At 38.3% G+C, this 25,054-nt stretch overlaps 1 protein-coding gene across 1 annotated transcript in view; it reads left to right on the forward strand.

The window, feature by feature from the left end:
• Positions 1 to 25,054, forward strand: part of NAV3 (neuron navigator 3) — a 588,388-nt gene that overhangs the window by 398,924 nt on the left and 164,410 nt on the right. The window contains exon 9 of the mRNA XM_042992807.1: positions 11,952 to 12,067. Within this exon, the coding sequence (XP_042848741.1) occupies positions 11,952 to 12,067 (116 nt within the window). The remainder of the gene's footprint in view (positions 1 to 11,951; positions 12,068 to 25,054) is intronic.

Below are 25,054 nucleotides of genomic sequence, written 5' to 3' on the forward strand. Positions count from 1 at the left end.
CTCATGGTGAGTGAGTTCAAGCCCTGCATCAGGCTCTCTGCTGTCAGCACAGAGCCCACTTCAGATCTTCTGTCTCCCCTCTCTCTGCCCCTCCCTTGCTCTCTCTCTTTCTCTCTCTCTCAAAAAATAAATAAATGTAACGAAAAATAATAAGTGGTAGAATGACAGGTTGCCATTGTTTAGGTAAAGGGAAAACACCAAATACGTTTTCATTTATGTACTCATCATTCATTTTGCAAATACTATGTATTAAGAACTACAAAGATTTTTTTTTTTAAAGACTTTGAGTTCCAGTGAGGGAAGGAGGCAAACCATAAGAAACTCATAAATATTGAGAACAAACTGAGGGTTGATGGGGGTGGGGGAGAGGGGAAAGTGTGTGATGGGCATTGAGGAGGGCACCTGTTGGAATGAGCACTGGGTGTTGTATGGAAACCAATTTGACGATAAATTACATATATATATTAAAAAAAAAGACGTTGCCTTGCCCTCAGGGAGTTCACTCTATTGGACATAATGATAAAATATAATAAAAATTAAAAATCATTGCTGTTATGGAAGTATATACAAGAAATAATGTAGAAGAGAGTAGAGGTTTGGGATGTAGGATTATTGAGTGGAAAATTCAGAAGAAAATTTGGAAAGAATCCATATCTTACTCTTGATTTTCAATCACTCTCTCCCTGCACATCTTATTTTCAGTTAGTCCTATTGGCTCTTCCCCCCCAAAACATACCCTCAATCAGGCATTTCTTTCCATTTCCACCCCCCTCTCCTGGTCCAAGTCATGTCACCATCAGTACTTACCTAGTTTCCAGTGAGTCTTCCAGATTCCACTTCTGGCCCTTTCCAACAGAATTCTTCACACAGCAGGGGCTCTAACCTCCTAAAAGTGTACATTATATATGTCATTCCAATTTACGAGACAATCTATTGGATTTTCGCTACACTTGAAAACAATGAAACCCAGACACCTTGCCAAGACCTACAAGTCCCTACATAATCTGACCCTCTATCTAACCCACAGGCCACAGTCATACCATTTCTCCTGTAGGGCACTAAACCCCTGCCTTCGTTCTGTTTCTCAACAAACTAACCTATTCTGCTTTGGTGCCTTTGTCATAGATGATCTCTCTACCTGTGACAATCCTCTTCCAGAGCAAAGCAGGCTACTTCTCATCAGATCTCTGCTTACATGCTACCTCTTCACACAAGCTATCTCCAGCCATCTAATCCAAAGAAACATTCAGTATGCCTTTTGCCAGAATTCTATGACATCATCTTCTTATATTTTATTCATAAAGTTTATTATTATCTGCTATTATTTTTTAAATATTTATTTTCAGAGAGAGTGAGAGAGAGTGAAAGAGAGAGAGAGCGCTCAAGCAGGGGAGAGGGGGAGGGAGAGGGAGAGAGATAATCCCAAGCAGGCTCCATACTGTCAGCACAGAGCCCAATGTGGGGCTCGATCTCACGAACACTGAGATCATGACCTGACCGAAAACAAGAGTTGGACGCTTAACCAACTCAGCCACCCAGGCACTCCTGCTATTATTTTGATAACTTATTAATAAGTATGATTTCATGGCACCTGGTTGGCTCATTCAGTTAAACATCTGACTTCGGCTCAGGTCACGGTTTGTGAGTTCGAGTCCTGCATGGGGTGAGCTCGAGCCTCACTTCCAATGAGCAAGAGCCCTGCTTCAGGTGAGCCCCCCTTCCCTTTTTCTCCCTCTCTGCCCCTCGCTCACTTGCTCCCTCTCTCAAAAAAAAGAAAGTCAGCCACTTCCAGCTATAAATAACAAGCTCATTGATACCAGCTCTTATATTTTTTATTTAGTAGTGTAATGCCCAGAACAGAACCTACCTACCATGGGCACCATGTGAAATTGTTGAATGAAACACCATCAACATGGTTTAGACTCACCTGCTATAGATGAATAGTACAATTAGCAGCAACGTATAATGAAACAGAGAAACTTCTGAAATCTCTTACCTCCTATAAATGAGCTAGATGGTTTAACCTGAAATATAAACAGCTTAAAAATATTTAAAGAATGAAATTTCTTCTCTTCAGGACATTCATTCACTTATTTTGTTCTTCTTCCAGTAACTCCCTACTAAAATCTATTATGTATAAAACATGAGGATAGAGTGAAACATGACACATCCCAAATGTCATTTTCTTTCTGTTGTCCACAGTATAGTAGGCAAGAGACTGACTCAAAGATCACTACAAAATGAAGCGAGATGTCTAAAGCTCTCCAACAGCGAACCGGATTTGGTACATTGAGACTTCAAAACATGGAAAATTACTGCTAGGTGTCGGAATCAGAGAAAGTGGCACTTGAACTGGGTTCTGAAAGATAAGTGGGATTTAGGCATGCCGAAATGAGGGGGACAAGGAAGGAATTGCAAGACTGAAGGAACCATATAAACAGGATGAATACCAGATGTGTAGGGCAGTCAGCAAGTAAAATAGATTTCCTGGAAAATGAAGGTTGATTGGAGCCTAATTGTAACAGAAATTACTGAATATCAGGCCCTTAGGCTTGTGTGTGTGTGTGCGTGTGTGTGTGCGTGTGTGTGTGTGCAAGAGAGAGAGAGCACAAGTGTGTGAAGCATGATTATGAAAATTGCTGTGTCTTCACTGTGTAAGTTAGATTGTTAATGGAAGACAACAGCATAGGTTAAAATGCTCAATGGCTATATGAGGGAGAAATTTCCTGACTTTCAGAGGTAGCTTTGTTAAGATTTGAATTAGAGGTCCCAATTACAGGAGGAAAGGAAGGAGAAAGAAGAGCGTCGTTCAGAAAAGAAGCTTTTCATTCTTCTTGTTCTTTCTTGGTATTCTTTCTTGGTTTGACCCTATGCTGTCTTCCTCAAACTTGTTTTCCTCACCTGGAGTTCAAAAGTTACTACCTTTGCTCTATTTTAAAAAAATGCCTCCCCTCTACCCACATGTCATTTTTCTTACATAGCTTGTGTATTCATCACTTTAGAGCTATAATTCCTCATGATGGTAAAGACATATTAAGTCAAATAGTGAAGTAAATAGTCAATTAAAGAGAAAAGAGAGACCTGTACATTTTTCCCAAACCTCAGTCTTTTTAGCAGCCTCCAATAATTTTCAAAAGAGCTAGTAACCAGATTCTTAACTTGCTATTTTAAGGTCCACCTTCTTTTCCTTATTTTCTGACCACTTGTAGTAAATGCCAGGAAAACAGTGCATTGGATATAAAGCAAACATCTTAATGCAAAGGGAGTAGAATCAGGAGTGGGGGTCGTTTGCACTTGCATGCACATTTGTGCACACACACACGCACGTACACACGCGGAAAGAACCCAACACATAGATAAGGCAAGACACTGTTATACAGAGAAGAAAACCATCATGCATCTTAAACCTATGAATTAAATATAGGAGGAGACCCTCTATACACACTTGAATTGTAAAATTAGGTCAGTAAAGTCTGAATGCAGAGGTTTTGTTTTTTTTCCTTCACAAAATGTATCTTATACAACAGCATCATGGGTTCTCAGGAGACATTTTTGTTGCAGCCAGTTTTTGTGAGAGTTCAGATTTGCCTAGGAAGTGACAAGAAAAACTGACACTTGAATATACTACGTTCGGAAAGGTAAAGAATGCAAAACATTAAACTTGAAAATGCTTACACACATGGTTTTAAGTTTGGCTAATTTGTTGAACCAGTAAACTGAGTAGGAGGAGCTGTGAGTATACCAAGATTGAAATGGAGAGCAGATAACCATCATGCAGAAAAAGCTTTTCTAAGCCCTGCAGCTACTATTACAGATTATGCTGCAATTGTGGTTTTATGTGAACTGGGCGTAATTGGTCATCAGTACAAAGTGCAGTTTATTGAATGCCAGCCTTGAGAGCTTGTCTTTTGCTAGGTTTGAGATATATATGTGCATCGGGTAGCAGTTTAAACTCCTTCGCACAGCAGTATTTTTAAGATGGAATATAGAGACACCACTAGAAGAGGGCCTGTTGTGTGGGATAGTGCTAGGAGCTGGCATTCTCTCAGCGGAGAAGCTTCATCAAATACCTTCTGTAGTTGGCTTACGAGGTTTGCTGCCAGATTGCCCAATCAAACCACTGCTGTTTCTTCTTTCTATATTTTATTTGCTCTTGGAAAAATGTTAAGCTTACAGAAAATTTGCAAGAATAGTACAAAGAACTCCCATACATACTTCACTCACGGCAGCCAGAGACTTCTTCAAGTTTCACTGATTGTCCCAGAGATCCCCTTTGACCAATTCAGGATGACTGTTGTACCAAGTTGGCATTTCTGCCTATTTTCCCTCAATCTGGAGCAGTTCTTTGATCTTTGCTTGACTTGCATGACGCTGATGTGGTGAAAATAAGCATTTGTAGACTGTTTCTTAATTTGGGCTTGTCTGATATTTGCTCATCACTAAATGTGTATTATATATTTTTATTCAGAATGCCACAGAAGTGATGCTGTGTTCTTCCCATCGCATCCTATCAGATAGCAACAACACTGATACTTCCCATTTTGGTGATGTGAAATTTAATCCCTCGATTAAGATAATTTTGCCATAGTTTTTCACTCTAGAGTTTTCCCCGTTTGTATTCAATGAGTATTTTTGTGGAAAGGTATCTTGAGACTCTTTGTAAAAATTCTGTTCCTGGATCTTCTTTTGCCTCTAGGATTCAGCATCCATTGAGATTTTTTTCCATAAATTAATATTTTAGTTGAGTGGAGGTCAAATGACTTCTAATCCTATCATTCCTTCCACATTTCTGCCTTGGGTTTCTTTATTAAGAGACGCCCCTTCTCCTCTGCCTTTTCCTTCTCCCTCCCCCTCTTCCCCTCTCTTCAAATTGTATGGATTAATGGATTCCCATTGTATTCAGTAGATTTTAACCCATTGGTATGACTGTTTTAATGCTTAAATTTTCTCAGGTTTCACTACTGGGATCCCCTTCAAGCTGGCTTCTGCCCCATTATTCTTTGAGAACTTTATTTCTTTTCAGCTCCAGGTGTTCAGGCTCATCTTGTACTCCCCCTATCTCTTGGCTGCAGCTTTTACTAAGGAGTCCTGATTTCTTTTTGTAGAGAGTGATATTTAGAAACCAAGATCTCACCGCTCCCTGGTTTCCTAAATGGTAAAATATATGTAGGTAACACACACATGCAAACACACACACACACACACACACACACTTATATCATTATTTATCTCAGTGTCTGTGAGCTATCTATGATATATATACACACAGACAGATAGTCCTCCACTTAAAATGGAGTGAGAGCAAATACACACTGAGCAGAAACCATACTTTTGAATTTGGTTTTTGCCGGGGCTAGTGATATGCAGCACTGTCCTGTCTCGTGATGCCCGTCAGCAGGCGGAGCCTCAGCTCAGTCAGCCGGCAATCACAAGAGTCAGCAACCAATGCATTGACAACCGTTGTGTCTCCACACGACCACTCTGCTTTTCATTTTAAGTACAGTATGCAATAAATTACATGAGGTATTCAGCACTTTATTGTAAAATAGGCTTTGTATGAGATGGTTTTGCCCAACCGTAGGTTAATGCATGTGTTTTGAACACATTTAAAGTAGACTAGGCTAAGCTATGATGGTAGGTCAGTTAGGTATATTAGATTCCTTTTCAACTTACAATATTTTCAACTTACAATGGGTTTATAGGAATGTAACCTCTTCATAAATTAAGGACAATATATAGATATGTATGCATATACATAATACATGATTTATGTATATGTATATACACACACACATACATACATATTTCCTTTCCATACTTGTATTTCCTTTTGTTAACTGAGAAACTTGGCTCACATTATTCTCCATATATCTTCTTATTTGCTCAACCCATCCTGAAATAACAAATTTCCCATCCACACTTAGTACTCTTCCTCCTGACTCATTTCTGTCCTTGGCCCTAGGTGTCACCTGTCTGCCTTCCCAACAGGAAGGAAAGAAGAGAGCAAAACCATGGTGGTTTTAGAAAGATATTTAATTTTCTTTGCCTTTGTTTGATTTATAAATCAAACTATTAGACTATTAATGTTGCTGTCTCAACCCAGCTGTATTTGTGCTTACCTGTCTGACTATATCCATATTAAGATGAATCCAGGGGAGGATATATTTTAATATAAATTAATGAGCAAACACTCATATTTATGATATTTGAAATTTCCAATTGATAGTATCTAGGACTTACTGCTGAAGTCCTTTGAGTGGTATATATAATAGCTTCTTTTTTGTAAGAGTACAAATTTAAGGTAGTAAAGAGTAAAGAATAATATTTAAGGTAGATCAGTAGCTATTGTCATTTTCAAATACTGTGTGTTATTCACTTAGTGAATGAAGTATCTGTCAGCTAAGGAGACCTCAAGTGTACTAAAATAGTGTCCAGAGGCATTTGAATGGTGTTAAACTGGAGGGTAGTGGTTAATAGAACAGTGTTTAGAGGTAGCCAGGGTCACATATGGGATAACTATCTACCAGCTTGTTATATAAGGCAAATTATTAAACCTCTAGAAGCCTGAATCTATCTACAGCACCTATATTATAGGTGTCTTAATCTGTTTAGGCTGCTGTCACAAAAATAGACCTGGTGGCTTAAACAGCAGACAGTTATTTCTCATGGTTCTGGAAGTGGGGAAGTCTAAAATCAAAGTGCTGGAATTTCCAAGTCTGGTGAGAGCCTGCTTCTTGGTTCACACATGACCATTTTCTCACTCTGCCCTCTCATGACAGAAGGGGTGAGGGAGTTCTCTGGGGTCTCTTTTAAAACAACACTAATCCCAGGCATGAACGTTCCACTCTCAACACCTAATCAGCCCAAAAAGCCTCCACCTCCTAATACCATCATATTGGAGATTAGTTTTCAAGGTAAGGATTTGGGGGAGGAAACAGACATTCATTCCATAACAATAGGATTGTTGGGACATTTAAGTGAAATGCCATCAGTAAAATACCAGGCATAGTATTTGGCACATGGTAAGTGCACAGAAACAGGAAATCGCTTTCGTGTTAATCATCAGTGAACTCTACACTTTTCACCGCTACCACACTTGGTAAGAGATACTAACCCTGAGAGCCTGGCTTGTTAACACTCTAAATATGGCGTTTTTGCAATGCTATATTTGACAGTTTCAGTAGGTACTTGCAACGTGTTGACCATGTTGTAAATACACAGTAATTAGTCTGCACAATTCAGGTCTTTTAAATATTTTACAGGAACATCATGACACTTATTTTTTTTTTTCCTTTTTCCAATCAGAATGAGGAAAATGTAGTATCAGTTTATGTAGGAACAGTGAATGATGCCACTGCATTATTCACTGTGTCTGTCAAAACGAACCCTTTGATTGGAGAACACTATTGATTCTGAAGTCTTCATAAATTGTTTCATGAATCACCCCAAACCCTTTTATTTTATCAGAGTGAAACATGCACAAAAAGAGAGGACATGTTGGGAGTCTTCAGAGATTTAACTGAACTTCTTTGATCATTTGTATAAAAGTTAAATCTTTACCAGTTAGAAGTGATTGCCCCTCTGGAGACTAGAGTTAAAATTTGAATCCACTCTAAAATACAATGAGTGGAAATCTGGAGAAATGGATGGTTTGTGACATATGTAGACCAGAGACCTGGATCCATTTACATGCACATATGAAACGAGATGTCTTGTAGGTCCTTTTTATAAATTATTTAAAATTTAACCCTTTCCATGTTCCTTTCCTTGATCAATCTGCTTCCCTATTGTTCATAATATAGGTAATACCATGGAAAATACACCAAAGAACTTGAAAATAAGGTAAATAAGATTGTATCCTGTCGGGGCGCCTGGGTGGCCCAGTCGGTTAAATGTCCGACTTTGGCTCAGGTCATGATCTCATGGTTCGTGAATTTGAGCCCCTCATTGGGCTCTGTGCTGATAGCTCAGAGTCTGGAGCCTACTTCAGATTCTGTGTCTCCCTCTCTCTCTGTTCCTCCCCTGCTCACACCATGTCTCTCACTCTCTCTCAAAAATAAATAGGATTAAAAAAAATCACCTCCTGTAAATTAAAATAAAAAAGATAATAAAGTGGGAATCAGCCAGAAATACACACTGACAGATTTTTAAAAACCAAAATAAAATGAAATGTTCTAATAGATCACTGAGCTGTCAGAAGTGTGCATACTTAAAAATATATGTTTATTTATTTATTTATTTTTGAGAGAAAGCAAGCACATGTGAGCAGGGAAGGCATAGAAGGAGGGAGAGAGAAAATCCCAGCCAGGCTCCTCACTGTCAGCACAGAGCCTGGCATGGGGCTCAATTCCATGAACTGTGAGATCATGACCTGAGCGAAAATCAAGAGTCAGACGCTCAACTGACTGAGCCACCCAGGTGCCCCTAGTAGTGTGCATACTTTTTATAAGAGCCTCAGATAATAGGGCCTGAAGACAGCTGATGGAATTGAGTACCAAGTCTCATACGCTGAGGAAGATAGCTACCGTCAGCTCCTGAGCAACTTTTTAAGATCTGTTTATTCAGAGCAAAGCAGAATTTCTACTCTCAAGACACATTCAAAATACATTTTTACTTGATACAGATTTTTCTAGAACCTTTGTAACTAGCATGAGCACATGCATTCAGGCTCCGGTAACAGCTACTGATCTTGTTCTCGTAAGAACCAATTGGCGTTGGACTATAGCCAGCCATCAAAGTGAACTACTTAATGTGACTCAGCTTCTGAGAGATCAGTCTATGAATACTGAGTCTGCAGGACTGTAGGCCAATCCTGGCTCACAGCCAGTTCACCAAGTCACCCTGCCTTTCTGAGGCTTCTTGGCAGACAGCCAGTAAAGTTTCCCTGGGGTCTCCAATCTCACCACATACTCTCCATTTAAACCTCTTCAGCAAGTAATAAATATCCTTAGAAAACTTCAGCGGATTTTAACCCTTCATTCAGGGACAGCAGGCTAAGGAACAGGTCAGGGAGGTGCAGTGGCCCACAAGAAATAAGCCCAAGTAGAAGAACCGACTGTAGTGGGCTTTAGCATTGAGGAAGGTGGGGCTATCAAAAGACAGGGGATATAGGAGAACCTGGAGGCCAGAGAAGAAAAGAAGTGAACTACTATTATTAGTAATAATAACACTTGAGTTCAAATTACTTTGGAAGGCACATATTTTTCTTTCATACATGAGCAAACTGAGGTTTAGGGAGGCTAAGTAACTTAGCAAGGTCACATGAGTTAATAACTAGTTAGAGACCCAAGTTTTACATTGCATATACCGTTATACCATGCTTCCCTCCATATGCTGTACTCTAATACTATTTTATGATGATGGCTAATAAGATTTATTCATTTATTTATCTAATATTTTCTCAGTGCAATACATTGCGAGACCAAGGCTAGGCGTTGGGGTACAACGGCGAGCTTAAACGTGGGCAGTGGAGTCTAGTTTGGGAGATAAACATTGATCAAATAATTAGATTTTGCACTGGAAGTGTACGAAGTACTGTCAAGATAGATACAGAGAGTAGATAAGTACTTACAATTTGGGACTTTACCTGAAAATTAGAGATGGTTCTTTAAGAGTTACTTGAACTGAAGGGAGAGACTTAATTGGATGAAGAGAGAAGGAAAGTAATGGAGTGTAAAAGCCCGGTTGAGGCAGGGGGCTATGAGAAGTGGGTAGAAAATTCGTGTGACCACAGAGACGAGAGATAAGAAGACTCACATGCAAGATGGTACTGGAGAGGCAGACAGAGATCAGACCACACAAAGCCACCTTATAGTTTCCCTAAAGGTTTCATCCAGGATACCATGAACAAGGAACATTACAAGTTTAGATTACAACAAAAGATTACAAGTTTAATTCTGTACATGATAGATTTGAGATATCTTTGTGACAATTAAGAAGTTATGTCAATTAAATAGCTGTGCTATACATCTGGAATTCAGTGGAAAGTGCTGGGTTAGAGCTAGAATATGGAATTCATGTGTGGCTAGGTAATCATGAATATAGTGAATGTGCTTGAGATCATCTAAAGAGACTACAATGAAAACTGGAAAAAGCTTAAGATCCTGCTTTGAGGAACCCACAGTTTTGCCCTCTGTATCCCCTTCTTTTCACTACCCAGAACCACATTTAATGATTGGGTAAACGAGAGCAAAAGAGGGGGAAAGTGGCATCCAGAGAGAATGGGGAACAAACTGGAAAGTTTTTGTCATAGAAGCCAGAGTAGGATGACTTCATGAAAGGAATGATGGTCTGCTGTTCTAAATGCTGCCAAGACATCAAGGAAGGTAAAGACTAAAAGGCGTTGATTTTAGCAACATTGAGGTCTTTACTGGCCTTTATGTTATGTCCTTTCACTTGAACAGTATATCCTCTTTCTTAATTTTGCCATGCTTTTTATATTCATTTTCAAGTTAGAATAAAATAAGGACAGTCTGCTAGAAATCAACAGAGGCCATTTATATGAATTCTCACTTAGCTTTTTCTTTTGTATATTAATTCCTATATATACACATTCGTCCATAAATATAGCATAATGTTTTCCACGATTTCTTAAAATCCTAACGAGCTTTTCAGAGTTTCTGGATATGTCATTTCATATAACGTATTGTGGATATCAGTGATTACACTTTATTTTCTCTCAAACAACACGAGGACTTAGAATAAAAGTAACATATTAATTAAACTTTGATTCAGGGGTACCTGGGTAGCTCACATGGTTAAGCGTCTGACTTTTTTTTTTTTTTTTCGGCTCAGGTCATAATCTCACTGTTTTTAAGTTGCAGCCCTGAATCAGGCTGTGTGTTGACACTGCAGAGTTGGTTTGGGATTCTCTGTTTCTCTCTGGCTGCGCCCCTCCCCCCTGCTTGCATAGATGCACATTCTCTCTCTCAAAAATAAATAAATAATACATACATAAATAAATAAATTTTAAAGAAATTGATTCAAAAAAAATCATACTGAATTCCTCTTTCACATATTTGGAATATTCTGTATAGTTTTTAAAAGTGAGAAATATTTAGTGGTCACTCACCATGATCCAAACCCAGTAATACAAATGGGACTTCAAGGTTGCCTCCTCCTGTATCTTAGTTCATCCTCTAGTTTTTGTTTTTTTTAAGATGTGGTGGTTTGGATCAAATATATGTGGATTTTGAAGCTGCATCAGGAAAGATCATGCCTCTTAAAACATTTGCTTGTGCATAAAAGAAGTAATGCATGAAGATTAGAATATCAAAATATATGCAGTCCATCTGTTGTGTACTTTTATCTGATGAGACCTACTCTCTACATGTTAATCACACACACAAATACATAGCCGCGCACATATACACACACAAATATAAAACATAAGGTAGATGAAATTTTAATAATGAGAATTTGGTTCTGATTGACTGGCTTTTCTGAAATTGAGACATTATAGCGATGTTTACGGCTCAGAACAAATTCAACATTAATTTTTTACTTACACTTTCTGTTTTAGGATATATTTCTAGAATTTTCATGAAAAAAAAACTATAGGGATGCTTTCAGTATTTTTATTAGTTATTCTCACAAGAATGCAATTTAGCCAGACTTTATCTAAAACTGCAGAAAAAGTTGGATCTTTTCAAGTTTTGTGCTTCCCCCCAAATGTAACTATTGGTAATTACAGGCTTTCAAATGTAGAAAAGGCTAAGAAATATGATTTAATAGCTCACTCGTACTTGGGTTGTATATGAAAATAAGGATTTTCTCTTACAGATAGTTTAAGAATGTCGTCGTCATAAGGAAGTGCTTATTTACCTTAATAGAAAACTTGACTTCTGCTTGTACTACAACAATAGAAATGTTGACTTCTGCTTGTGCTAGGGAATTTTGAGTCACTGATGACAGCAATTGCTATTTGTTTCTGTCTTTTTGGTTAATTTCAGATCACATTCAGAAAACGAAGGCACCTCTTTACCATCTGCTGACTCCTGTACCAGTCCTACTAAGATGGATGTATCATATAATAAAACTGCTAAGCAGTGCCTAGAGGAGATATCTGGTAAGTGACCTGACTGATGGGTAGGACAGACCTCAGAATTTTTGCAATCTCTCCATAAGTCTTTTTAATAAAAGTCATATCTGTGCCGTACTGTTTTTTCTTAAGCATAAATGGACTGTGTGCATCTTATGCATCAGAGATTCTTAGATATTTGTCTACTTTGCTCAGGGTGATCTCTTTGTTGTTCTGTGAAGAATTTTGTGAAGAATGGTAGGGCTTTTAGAGGCTGAGGTCTTCAAGTCATTGTTGCCCTCAGTCAAGTTCAATATAATCATAGAAAACCTGGGGAAGCTTCATTGTTAATAAGACAGCCCTTGAATATATTTGGAGATTTTAAAAAATGTTAAGGATCAGATGTCAATACAAATGTACCATGACCAATCCCACCCTGTTCTGTCTTCAGTTCTCTACTCTTTAGAACATTCCTACACAATGGCTCCAAATGTGTATTTAGGAAAAATTCTAATTATGGAAATATTTCATTACATATAAATAATGTAAGGAAAAAACATATATACAATTTGTTAGGTTTGTAAGTATATAAAACCAGCTTCTCTGCTTTAGTCCAGTGTGTTTTTATAGAACCCAAATGAGTGTAGGCATTTATGGAAGGCCTTTGGTGTAATTATATTATATATAATATATATAATATATATTAATTAATACTAATATATATAAAAATCTGTATTAATGAGCAACTAAAGAATTTTTTAGAAAAACATACTAAGGGGAAAGAGAGTTTGAGGACAGTTTTTATAATTCTAAGAGTAAGAATTCATAGAAGTAGAGGTATTCTCTTATTCCAATAAGTTTCTGGTCAGCCTTTATATATTCTGAAGAAAAAAAAAATGAAAGAACTATTTAATTTTTTAAAAAAATTGCTCTAATGCTTGAAAGTTTCAAAATATTGTCCTGAAGTTCATGAAAATAAACATATTACAAATTTGGGGGTTAAAGAGCTTGTTTGACAGAAGCTCTTTGGCAGATCTGAACACTGTGGCAGGCATTAGCCATTCCTGCAATATCCACCAGGAGATATTGATCCCGTTGACAACACAACATTATGAGGGTTCCTTTGGAATCATCAGTGGTATCATCAGGCATCAGAGGTTTTGTGTGAAGATTGCAATGGGCCAGTTCCGGGTAGAGGTAGATATGGTAATGCTAAGACATAGCTATTGGGATTGTATTTACAGAATTTTCAAGTACTTGGGGGAAGTTTTGGCTTTCCCATAGCTCCAGATAGTGTCATAATGAGAATGATGATACATATCTGTATTGTGACTATTTTTAAAATCTGGTGTGGCATGGAGATGCATATACTTCACACATTTCTTTATTCATGAATGTCTTCAGTTATGTATCAGTATGCCTATGAAATACCAGAGCTCAAATATGTAGGACAAAATGCCTTTATACAGTTTGAATTTTAGGTTTTATGGGAATTTCACAAAGGAACATTGTTTCTTTGAATTTAATATATCACTGAGTATCTGTTTAAATAAATAATCCACATGTGAATTTTTCCTCCAGTTTCTTATTCTGTCCATCATTTGATCATTCTTTCACATTTTTAGTTGATATTTCCATTTAACGTTCTGATGTTTTTAAATATAACACTTGAAAGTGGGGGGCACCTGGGTGGCTCAGTAGGTTGAGCGTCAACTCTTGATTTAGGCTCAGGTCATGATCTCAAGGTCGTGAGATTGAGCCCTGTGTCAAGCCTCCTGTGGGGCTCTGCAATGAGTGTGGAGCCTGTTTAGGATTCTCTCTCTCCTTTTCTGTGTGCACCTTCCCCACTCGCTCTCTCAAAGTAAATGAACATATTAAAAAATAAATATAACACTTGAAAGTGAAATATAAAGTAGACTTTAACATAATTTAATAATTTAATGGATTTATCACAGGGTATAATATTATTTTGCATTTTTATTAATTATTTCTATAGAATAATAGATTCAAGTCTGTGATTTAGATAGGAATAAAAGAAAACAGCATAAATGGTGAAATGAGTCTTTTCCTGATTGTGTCATTTCTGTTAATATTTGTTTAAAATGATAATAAAAATAATAAAATTTATCTCAGTGCAAGCTTGGGATTTCCCAGAACAGAGATGATATTCATTTATGATTAGTAGGGTAAAAATTGAGTACTATAATCGGAAGAACAGAGATGAGAGTATACAGGTAGACCAGTGATGAGAGAATGATTAGCATCCCCTGGCCTTTCTTCCAATGATCTTGTCTTCTAATCCCTCCTGAGCTACTTATTTTCACTGGCACACCCTTGAGCTGAGCATCATCAGAATCTGCGGCTTCTCTATCAGTTCACTTCTGTGCACCCCATTCTTACTGATTAAATCCTAGCTTTTCAGTGGTCTTCCTTTTGTTCCATGACTCTACCACTGGTTCTGCTAGGATTTCTAAATTCGTTGATCCTACAGCTTTTTACTGACCCTCACCAAACTCTTCATATTCTTTCTTACCACCCTCCCCCCCCTTAATCAGCTGAATCCCTGTGGTAACTGAATGCAATTTGACTTTTGCATATACTCTTTACTGTTCCTCCTCTCTCACTTCATTTGATGAAATCACAGACCTGGTTACATTAAACTCTCCACCAGTTCCATACCAGAAGTGAATGAACCTGGAGAAAAAAACATGTCCCATGTGGATGTGATTCACTTTACATTTATGATCACCAACCTCAAATGAGTATTTGTTGCTGCCGAGCAATCATTCTGTATTTCCCCAGTCCATTCACTCTTTTTTTTTTTTTTCATCTAGGACCCCTCTCAAGTTCTTAGATGATAATTTCATGCCTTTTCTTCTCAAACTTACCATACCAACTCTCCCATCCTCTAACTGATGACCTTGATGTTGACTTCACTGAAAAAAAAATTAAAGCAGAGAGAAAAGAATTTTATACAACCCTGCCATCACATCTACCTATACACAACATTTATACCCATTCTTACCACCTTTTCTTGGATTACTTTCTCTTCTACCTCCTTAAGAGCTCCCTCTACACCAAATCATTCTCTTTAGTCCTCAGGATACAACATCTCTCCAGTTTCAATTTTTGAAAAACAAAAAAACAAAAAAACAACCTCTCTTGACCCCTCCTTTCCTTCTTTTTTCTCTTCCTGATTTCTGTTGTTGCTACTTACTACATCCCGGCTGCTAGAGAAACCATAGACCACAAAATCACTGGAAATTATTGCCAAGCCCACAGAATATTCCTTTGAAGACAAAATGAATTAGGGGAAATGAAATGTTCTAGGAAGTAGAGAAAATAATTTTGGCCCCTGCACTGTCATTATTTAGCTGAATTATTCCTTGGTTTCCTTTGTGTGTGTGTGTGAGAGAGAGAGAGAGATGACTGTAATACTTAATAAACGCACAGGATTGTTCTAAAATACAGTTTCATTCATCCATCCATATTTTCAGTAATCTTCACCTGGTTCCGTATACATGCCAGTCTTTCCAAAGGTTGGGAAGACAAACATGACTAAGACATGAGTCCTCCTATAGAAGAGTAAGAATTGAACTTTAACACCACAAATAATTAAATTACTAGATGCCTAGGAACAACTAAATTAGCTGTAAAGAGTTATATAGGGCTTAAAATAATATTCCAGAAAGAAATAACTTCAGTAAAAACAATTTGAAAAATGAAATTCTACTTACCTTATTATTTTCATTAGTTTCTTATTGTAAAACTGGGCACTCAATTGAAATCTTGGTAACTCACTGGTTTTCTATAATAAAAAATATCAATGCTATTGCTGTTGTTGAATTCATACTGCTAATGGTTGGTGTGGCATCCTCCCTGGGGAAGAATTCTGTTCTGTTCTCCAAGGGAGGTAGACTTAACGGTATAGAACTCTGATGGATTTAGTCTTGGCAGGATAAGATCCAGGCTTTGTGAATTTTTGAAGCCTATGCAATTTGAGGGAACCTGAAAATAAATGCAAAAATAGAAATATAAAATTACATGTAGTATTTTAGGAAGTATCTTAAGCTGGTTAGACCTCTGTATCTTAAGAACCTTTGGCTTCACAATAAATACACCTTGATGTCCTGGTGTACTTTTGCCTGACCAGCCTCCCTTACCCCATCTGCTAATAATAGCACCTTAATATTTTTTTTTCTTTTTTGGTGGGGGAAACCATTTCTCTATCAATCAATCACTGTCTAAGTGGCTCAAGTGAAATTGACCCAAGCAGATCAAATCAAAACAATCTTTTCCCTTGACCACAGTAACTCTTTCAGGAATGGACATGTGACCCAATTCAGTTTAGTCAGAACTAATGAGAATAAATCTCAGAACTTTCCCTAACACTGTTAGAAAAGAGACACTGTTTATCCACGAGACCTAAAGCTATCGAAAGAAGCGGGTAGCTGCTGGCAGTTACCTTCATCCTCAAGTGAAACAAACATTGAGAAAACGGAACTTAGAACAGAAGAGAATGAGCTCAAGGTCATTGTAGGGGATGTCTGAGCCTCTGTGAACAAGCCATGCCTGATACTATCCTTCCCTCCACCCCTGCACTCTTCCTCAAGGGAAAGGAAAATCCCCGTTTGTGCTTAAACAATGTGAAAAACATCCCTATTGCATGACCTACAAGATGTATGACACATAAAGGTTGGTGATACTGTTAAGGAGCAAACTTGAGTGGTTCACACTGAAATGCAGGTTTGCTAGAGACATTCACTAAGTCAGGAAGCTTAGGTGTTTACACTTTGATCTACACAGTAATTCACATAAAGCTATATAAAACACTGTCTTTGTGATTAAATGGTACTGGAAGTTAAGTGTAGTTAAATTATGGTGTGAAGAAATGTATCAGAAATGAATAACAATAAAATGGCATACTGAAGAAAACTCAAGATTTTTACAATTTGGAGACCTTATATCCCTCCGAAGTCTTTACATATATCATTCAAGTGTCCTATTATTTGTCATTTTCTCAAGGGAAAAAACCTAATGATATTTACCCAATCTAATAATGGTGGTCCCATTAATTATTACAGTCAGGTGGAATGTTATTAAATAATTTGTGGCAACAGGTGAACAAGCTTCTTGCTTCCAGCCTATCCTTTAAGATTCATGCCACAGCCTTGATACTGTAAGTCCAGCCAAAATGATGGTTCAGATATTATTGTTTTGGCTCGGGTTTCATTCTTACGTTCATTGACAAAAAGAGTTTGGCCTCAGAGACCATCCCATTCATTGAGTGCCAAGAGATCCTGCCAAACATAAAGGGAGCTTTATTTTTTAGTCCATGGGAATCATTCAGGAAAGATTTTAGTTTAGTTTTTTTTTTTTTTTTAATATAGGTTCACACTTGCCCTTTTGTGTGTGTGTGTGTGTGTGTGTGTGTATGCGCATGTGTGCACACACACATAAGGCTTTTTACCAACATGTATAACATTTGTTTAATGCCCTTTTTAATCTTTATCTAGAATTTATATTCAAATGAAAAACATTGAAAGATGCCAGGCTGACTTAATATTAGCAAAGCTGGCATACCATATGTAAAAAAGTAATAAAATAATTTGACAAATTCAGGAAATCGTTTTAGACGTAAGGATTTAAATTAAGCAGAAGGATAAGTTAATGGTTACATGTGTTTTCTTTTCAGACTTACCAGACTTTGTCTTGAATAATGGTCAATATCTCGTATTTAAGACCTTTGTAAATGATCACTTAAGTTGCATTTTTCTTGAATTTTTGTAAAAATTAAGAAATCAAGCTCAGGTAATTTAAATCACTTAAGGTCTTTTACTTAAATAGTCACTTTACAATTATGTTTACTAAAACACTGAGAAACATTCCTTTTTAGAACATTACAGTAGCTATGCTTTATGTTAAGTCTTGGCAAAATCAGAGAGTTTTAGTACTGATTGTGGATATTCATCTCCTATGCACTGAAGCTTCTTCCACCTCGTGTAACATACATTTATAAGGGTGAATACAAATAAGTATAATTATACCCATATATGAATGCACATCCGAAACAAGCAGGTATAGCTGCCTCTAGAGAAGCAATGAGTGGGATCCCCATTGTTGTTCAGGGTAAACTGATAAACTGATGTCGTTCCAGGGGAAAAACTTCTGTAGCTATGAGTTGACAACAATGTTTTTAGACAAACAAAAGTACCCTTTTGGGGTTTTCTGTTAGGGTTATTTCTTCAAAATAACTAGCTCCTCCTTACCAGCCCCTTCCTGGGTTCACCCCTACTGGAGGATTTTACTTCCTGACCCACTGAATCAGGAGGGCCCGTGTGATTTGATTTGACCAATGAAATGCGAGTGGAAAAATGACATGGGCCGTTCCTGAGCAGAAGCTTTAAGAGCCAGTGCTAAGATCTCTCATGTCTTTTCCCTCTGTCATAAGATCAACATGTCTGAAGACTGGTATTGTGCTTTTAGCATGGGTCCTGGTATATAGGGTCCCTGAATCAGAGCTGCAGCCAACAAAGTGAACATTGATGTGAGCAAAAATGCATCTTTGGGTTTGTGAGCCACTGGAATTTCGAGAGCACTTGCAAATTTAACATAACTTAGTCTAAGCCAGAATTTCTCCACCTTGGCACTTGTGACATTGTAATCTGCATAATTCTCTATTGTGGGGGGAGGGGGCGTCCTGTCATTGTAGGGGGTATAAAAACATCATTGGCCTCTACCTACTAGGTATCAGAAGTACCACACTCCCCAGTTGTGACAACAGAAAATGTCTCCTGATGTTGCTGAATGTCCCCTGGGGGGAACCAGTTGAAAACCACTAGTATCAGCCTAGGAGTTAACAAAGTGGAGTCCCAGAGCCAACAGTATCGTCATCACCTGGAAATATGTAATAAATGTAGAGTTTCAAGCACCTTTCAGACCTGCTGAATGAGTAAGGATGGGGCTGGGACCCTGCAAGCTATAATTTAATGAGCCCTCCAAGAGTTCTCAACATGAAAGTTTGAGCTAGTCCAAACTGACTGGTACACAAACTCCTTTGTATAAAGAGGACATAATTATTGCTTTCCATTATTTTGATGTCTAAAGCATAAGAATTCCCTTTTTGTGTGTGTGTGAATCTAGAAGGCTTTCATAAGTCTTATACTACATGGGTGCTTTAGTGTAATTAATACACGTCAAATGAAATGAAGTATTATAACATCAGTATATTTACTGTAGTCTTATAACCTGGTGATTCACTAGGTCACAGTAATTGCAAATAAAAAGAAATGTTTTGCTTAGGAATCAAAAGGGGAGCGGCATTTTGATCTTTTAAAAAACTCTTTGTAAAATGATTGTTTTTATAAGGATAATCATCAGTTTCTGTGATTTGACATTTGTACCCTCATTTAAGCACATTTTATAAAAACATTTATAAATTTTATAAAAAAATTTTATAATGTTTATTTTTGAGAGAGAGAGAGAGAAAGAGAGAGAGAGAGAGAGAGAGAGAGAGAGCAAACAGGGGAGGGGCAGAGGGAGGGAGACACAGAATCGGAAGCAGGCTCCAGGTTCTGAGCAGTCAGCACAGACCCTGATGCGGGGCTTGAACTCATGAGCCTTCAAGCCATGAGATCATGACCTGAGCTGAAGTCGGCGGCTTAACTGACTGAGCCACCCACGTTTTCCAAAACATTTATTTTTAAAGACAGATGTATTGAGAATCAGTATTCACAATCACAAGTTTATGTGTTTGCTTCATTACAAAAAAATTTTTTGGAAATAATTGTGATTTTCATTTAAATTCCCTTTTATATATGTGTGTAAAACGGAGGATTTATGTATGATCTGTCTTGAGCCTGGGTAGAAGAATTAATTAACTTCGTAAAGTAGATTATTATCATATGTAAAGGTATAGGTAGTGTGCATTATAGTGCTAATTTCTATAGTTAAGAAATTGGGGTGTTTCCCATAGTTGAGGTAGGCGGTATGAAGCAGACTCAGAAGTAATTAGATCATATTAGTTCAGAAAATGGCAGGGACTTATGTAACAATTGGAATGGCACAATTATTTCTACGTATTTCTCCATTTTACTCCTTTTAATATGGAATGTTTATGGGCAGAAAACCTCAAAAGAAAATTGATAGTACTTTTCTCCTTAGCTCTAAATGGTACACATGGTCCCTACCACACCTAATAAGTGTTTTAAAAGTTTTCCTGGGGCACCTGGGTGACTCATGTGGTTAAGGGTTTGACTCTAGGTTTCAGCTCAGGTCATGAGCTCACAGAAGGTGAGTTCGAGTCCTACATCGGGCTCTGTGCTGACAGTGTAGAGCCTGCTTGGGATTCTCTCTCTCTCCCTCTGTCTCTGCCCCTACCCTACTTGCTCGTGCTCAATCTCTCTCTCTCTCTCTCTCTCTCTCTCTCTCTCTCTCTCAAAATAAATAAATGAACTTAAAAAAAGTTTTCCTAAAATCAGATTTCAGGGTGCTGGTGTGGTATATATACATAAGCAGTGTGAGATAAATACAATAAATTTATCTTGTAGGTTTTCTGTTTTTATTAAAATATCAAAAAATAAAGAGCTGATGATGCTACAGTAGGTTAATAGAATAGACCAGAAAAAATGCTCAGTATCAAAAACCATATTTATATTTTTTGTCACATCATTATATTCTACTTGGCCAACAACTTTTAATTTTGTGCTTTGAGTGAAAATATTGTGTGTGTGTGTGTGGGGGGAACCCTCTTGAGTTATTTTCTTGGCTATTTTTTCTGTAAAGAAATCTTGATTTTTATTGTCGTGGTAGGATTTTACAAAATAGTTTCAGAATAATAAGCCCTTGAGAGATGAGGTGAAGTCTTTCCCTTTAAAGCATTATCTGCCAGCCAGTGGAGAGTGTCATGCTACGTTTTTTAGGTCCTTTACACTCTTGAATTTGATTTGTGCTTTTACAGCACAAATCCCAACATTCAGAAGGCAGATCTGCCTGCTTCAGCTGCCTGCAGCTATAGAGAATTAGTCTGTCATTCTCCAGAGTCGGAGAATGTGTGTGTGCGAGCGTGTGTGTGTGTGTGTCCGTGTCTGAGGCTGGGTGGCCAGGAGTGATTTAAATGTGCATAGGGTGAATAGTGTAGCATCTCATTCAGGCTTGGCTTTGAAACCTGTGGCATTCTGGGCTGGACAGCCGCTTCAGTGCTTCTGTTTTAATTTAGCAGGATGTTTGCTGCCATGGCAGCCAGCAGCATCCACTGCAGCAGCAAGGAAGGGCCATAGATCTGAGAATGCAGGTGGAATACTAAAACACCAGACGCTCGTGCAGCACTGGGCTTCAGTGCTTAATTTCTGCTCTTAGGGGGCTCTGCTGTGGAGGCTGTACATGCTGCGCTGTGTCAGCTCATCTAGAGTCAAGGGCTGCAGACCTAGATCAGTGAAGGGCTGGTGAGAGGTAGGAAAAAAAAAAAAAACAAACGTGAGCGAGATCGCCGGTGCTTCACTACCTCGCGTTTGAGAACATAGAGGTGGTAGAGGGAAATGTGTACCCATCGTCCTGCTGAGATATGTGATTGGATGAAGACTGGAAAATGTAGTTGGCTTCCTGTGCTACTTTCAGCTGGAGCCGTGTCTTTGGTGAACTCTTTTCTGCTTCAGATACGCTCCAGCAAAATGTTTGTAAGTACTGCTGATTAGGGGGAGAATGTGGCAAGCTAAATCGTGGGCAACTGACTGATTGTACTGTCGCTCTAGAATCTTATGTGAATGTTGGAGCCTGCTGGGGCTTTTACTAAAGTGCATGTGTTAATTAAAACCAAAAAGCGCCGGTTGCCATCTCCGTGTAAAAAGACAATGTGAAGTCCAGTTGAAAAGAAGAAGCCCCTAGAAGAGCCATGCAGCGGCCGGCTGAACTCTCTGTGTTTCGGAGCAAAGAAGTAAGGAGAAAGGGAGCCTGCCTTCAGAAACAGAAGTCTCTGACCAATCTTGCCCTCACCAGCGAGGGGGACAGGAGACCCACTGTGCGCATTTCCAACTGGTTTGGAAATGCTGCAAAGGCCAGCCAGAGAGAATCCGACTATGCAGAGAGGCGCTCGCTGTCCAGATTTCTCTCGCGCTCTGTGCAGTCCCTGTACCACGCCAGCGGCCCCGGCGCCTGGAACCTCCTGCCTGCCTGCCAGTCGGGCAGTGAGGGCTTGGAGGACTGGTCTTCCAGAAAAGGCTTGGAAGGGGAGAGTGATGAAGACAGCAGGTCCGAAGATGAGAACGTGTCCTCCAGGCAAAGCAGCATCAGTAGAAGCTGGGCTGAAGAGGAGGGAGAAAGCTGCCTGCGGGAAGGCACAGCTCATCTGGATGAAGACGTGATCCTTACGATGCTGGGTGACCTGGAACAGGCACTTTACACTGACTTGTTAGGTAAGTCAGGTGTGTTCCTAAGATGAGGAGGGGATTTGAAGAAGCTGCACATTTGCATTAGCCAAATAGCTTCCATTCTTCTGACTGGATTTTTAAACTGTCGTTACTCAAAAAAAAATGTTTTTAATTACTTGTTGTGATTATTGGCTTTGTAAAGCTAAGCTGTGAGAACCGGGTGTAAAGTCTATTGGAGGAAAATAATTAGCAACCTGCCCTGGGCATTCTTGGCCTGATGTCTAGGATATTCTAGATATCTATAAAGGAGTGGTAACGTCTTAAAATTCCAACATGTTTTTTTACTTAGTAATTAACGGGGCCTAGTTTTTTAACTTCCCTCAAGGTGACCTCGCCACAAATATGGAATGAACAATGAAGGGCCTCTTGGGTAAATTTGTTGTAAAGTTGGTTTTCTTCTACTGCCTCAGTGGCATCCACATAGACGGTCCTTGTTTGTGCCTCAGTGCTAAGTACCATGTATTCTAGGAACACTTCCAGAAATGCAGAGGTATCTTTTGACAGCTTTGCTCACGCACCACTTTTTGGGGGGAGGGGGTGGTGATTGGCAAAAAATTCTCCTGAGCGTGTACATTGTAACGATTGAAACTGCTATGTAGATGACCATGAACTGTTTGTTCCCACAAAGTGGGCTTTTTGATGACATAGGTCTTACTGATAACTTCTGACATAATCTTTAGTTAACTAGATATGGAGATGTCTGAAGTATTTCTTCAGTGTTGTTTCGCTTTCCACTTTGCTGCCTGCCTAAATAGCCATACTGCATACATTTTAGTTGTCATGTCTAAATTGAGCGCTCTACCAAAGGACATTTATATCACACAGTTCCTTCTTCAAAAATCCATAAGTTTTAAACCACTGACTACGTCATATTTGGTTACCATGTACGTTTACAAAAACAAAACAAAACTAAAACAAAAAACACCTCCCTATAGGACTCCTCACATGTAAAAGAATTAAACCCGACCAGTGATCTCTTTGTTTCTGATTCATACAACTGATGCTAAATGTAGATGTGTTGTTATTCTGTATGTAGACCCTCCTATTACAAGATGTTTTATGAGGCTCTCCGGAATCTTAGTGAACCAGCTTTAGAAGAAGAAAGCCTAGAGAGACAGCAGAGGCAAATATTGCTCAATTTTTCATGTCAGTTTGGCTTTAAAAGAGTAATGTTTCCACAGTTGTGGGAATAGTGATTCCTGAATCTGAATCTGAATACACCAGGTGCTTAGACATAGAAGATTTACTTCTTCACCATTGTGTGATTTCTGTGATGAACTGTTTCTCATAAAAGACCTCTATGCAGTACAAAGGCAAGAGAGGGAGTATTATTCCTTAAGGATCTTTTTAATTTTTTTTTGATCTTCTGAAACTGTAGAATCAAATAATATTCATCTTTTGACTTTAAAATAGTAGCGTTTGTCTTGTTCTAAGTACCTCTTACATAAGTATTTTCAAAGATATGAACAGAGAGCAGTCCCCTGGCAGGATTTGTTGGTTGCTCTGGTAAATTATAGCATGCTGTGCGTGGGTGTATGTATGACATTCGCCTTTTTGTGCATAAATAACTTGGAGCATTACTGTCAGAGGGCAATCTCTCAATAGAATTCTGTATGTTCCAAGGTTTTTAAACCAAACATCTGCTTATTATATTTATGGGGTTATTCTTTTTAAGGCTTCCCCCCACCCCAACTTATGCCAGTTTTCGAAAATGCAAGTGAGAAAGTAAGGAAGAGTTTATTCAAATAGTTGTGACATGAATAATCATGTCAGGATAATGAAGCACTCCAATGCAGTTTCCTAAATAATGATGCATGTTAAGTTGGTAAATATATCCAAGCCCAGAGCACACGGGAATTTCAAGATTTCTACCACGTGCTTGACTGGGTTCTGCTTCTGACTCAAAATGGCCTCTTCCAAGTGAATTTTTAGACAGAGTTCCTTGAGTTCCACTCTTTAAACTTGTGTATCCTAATAGATTAGACTAAGGTCTGTGCTATAACTTTACAGGGGAATTTTAAAAGATAACTAGCCATGTTTTTGCTATTTTCTGCCCAAAATATCTGGCTTGAGATGAGTTGAAAAATTTCCATCCAACTCATTGTTGGGGTCATCTACAAAATTAGGGTTCTCAAAATACATCAGGCAGCTGTACTCTAAATACCATTTGCAAAGTGGTTGGTGTAGAGGATATAATTCTTTGTGAACCAGGTTCATTCATATGTAATTTGATTTCCTATTAAAAGATGACAGTGCTGAGAGTCTTAATTACAATGTATATAATTAAAGCCTAAAATGTAAGAGCAGGACCACATATTAAGCAAAAATGCAGAAGCCACTATTTTTCCTGAATGAAGCCTCTTGAGTGTCAGACAGGATAGTAAGGCCTTACACACATTTTCCCAAGTGGTATATTCTGTGATTATCTTCGAGTTTTTAACATTGTTGTAAACTGCTTTCTCATTGCTTATAAAGTGTCCTTTGTAAGTGGCGCTAAGAGTAGGGCTAAACTGAGCCTTAGTGGAACAGAGATTATGAAAGTGAGAGGGGATACAACGCTTTTGAGACTAAATTAACTTATTGTGTGTTTTTTCTACTAACTTTTGTTGTT

This window comes from Panthera tigris, chromosome B4, assembly GCF_018350195.1.
Source record: "Panthera tigris isolate Pti1 chromosome B4, P.tigris_Pti1_mat1.1, whole genome shotgun sequence".
Taxonomy (NCBI): domain Eukaryota; kingdom Metazoa; phylum Chordata; class Mammalia; order Carnivora; family Felidae; genus Panthera; species Panthera tigris.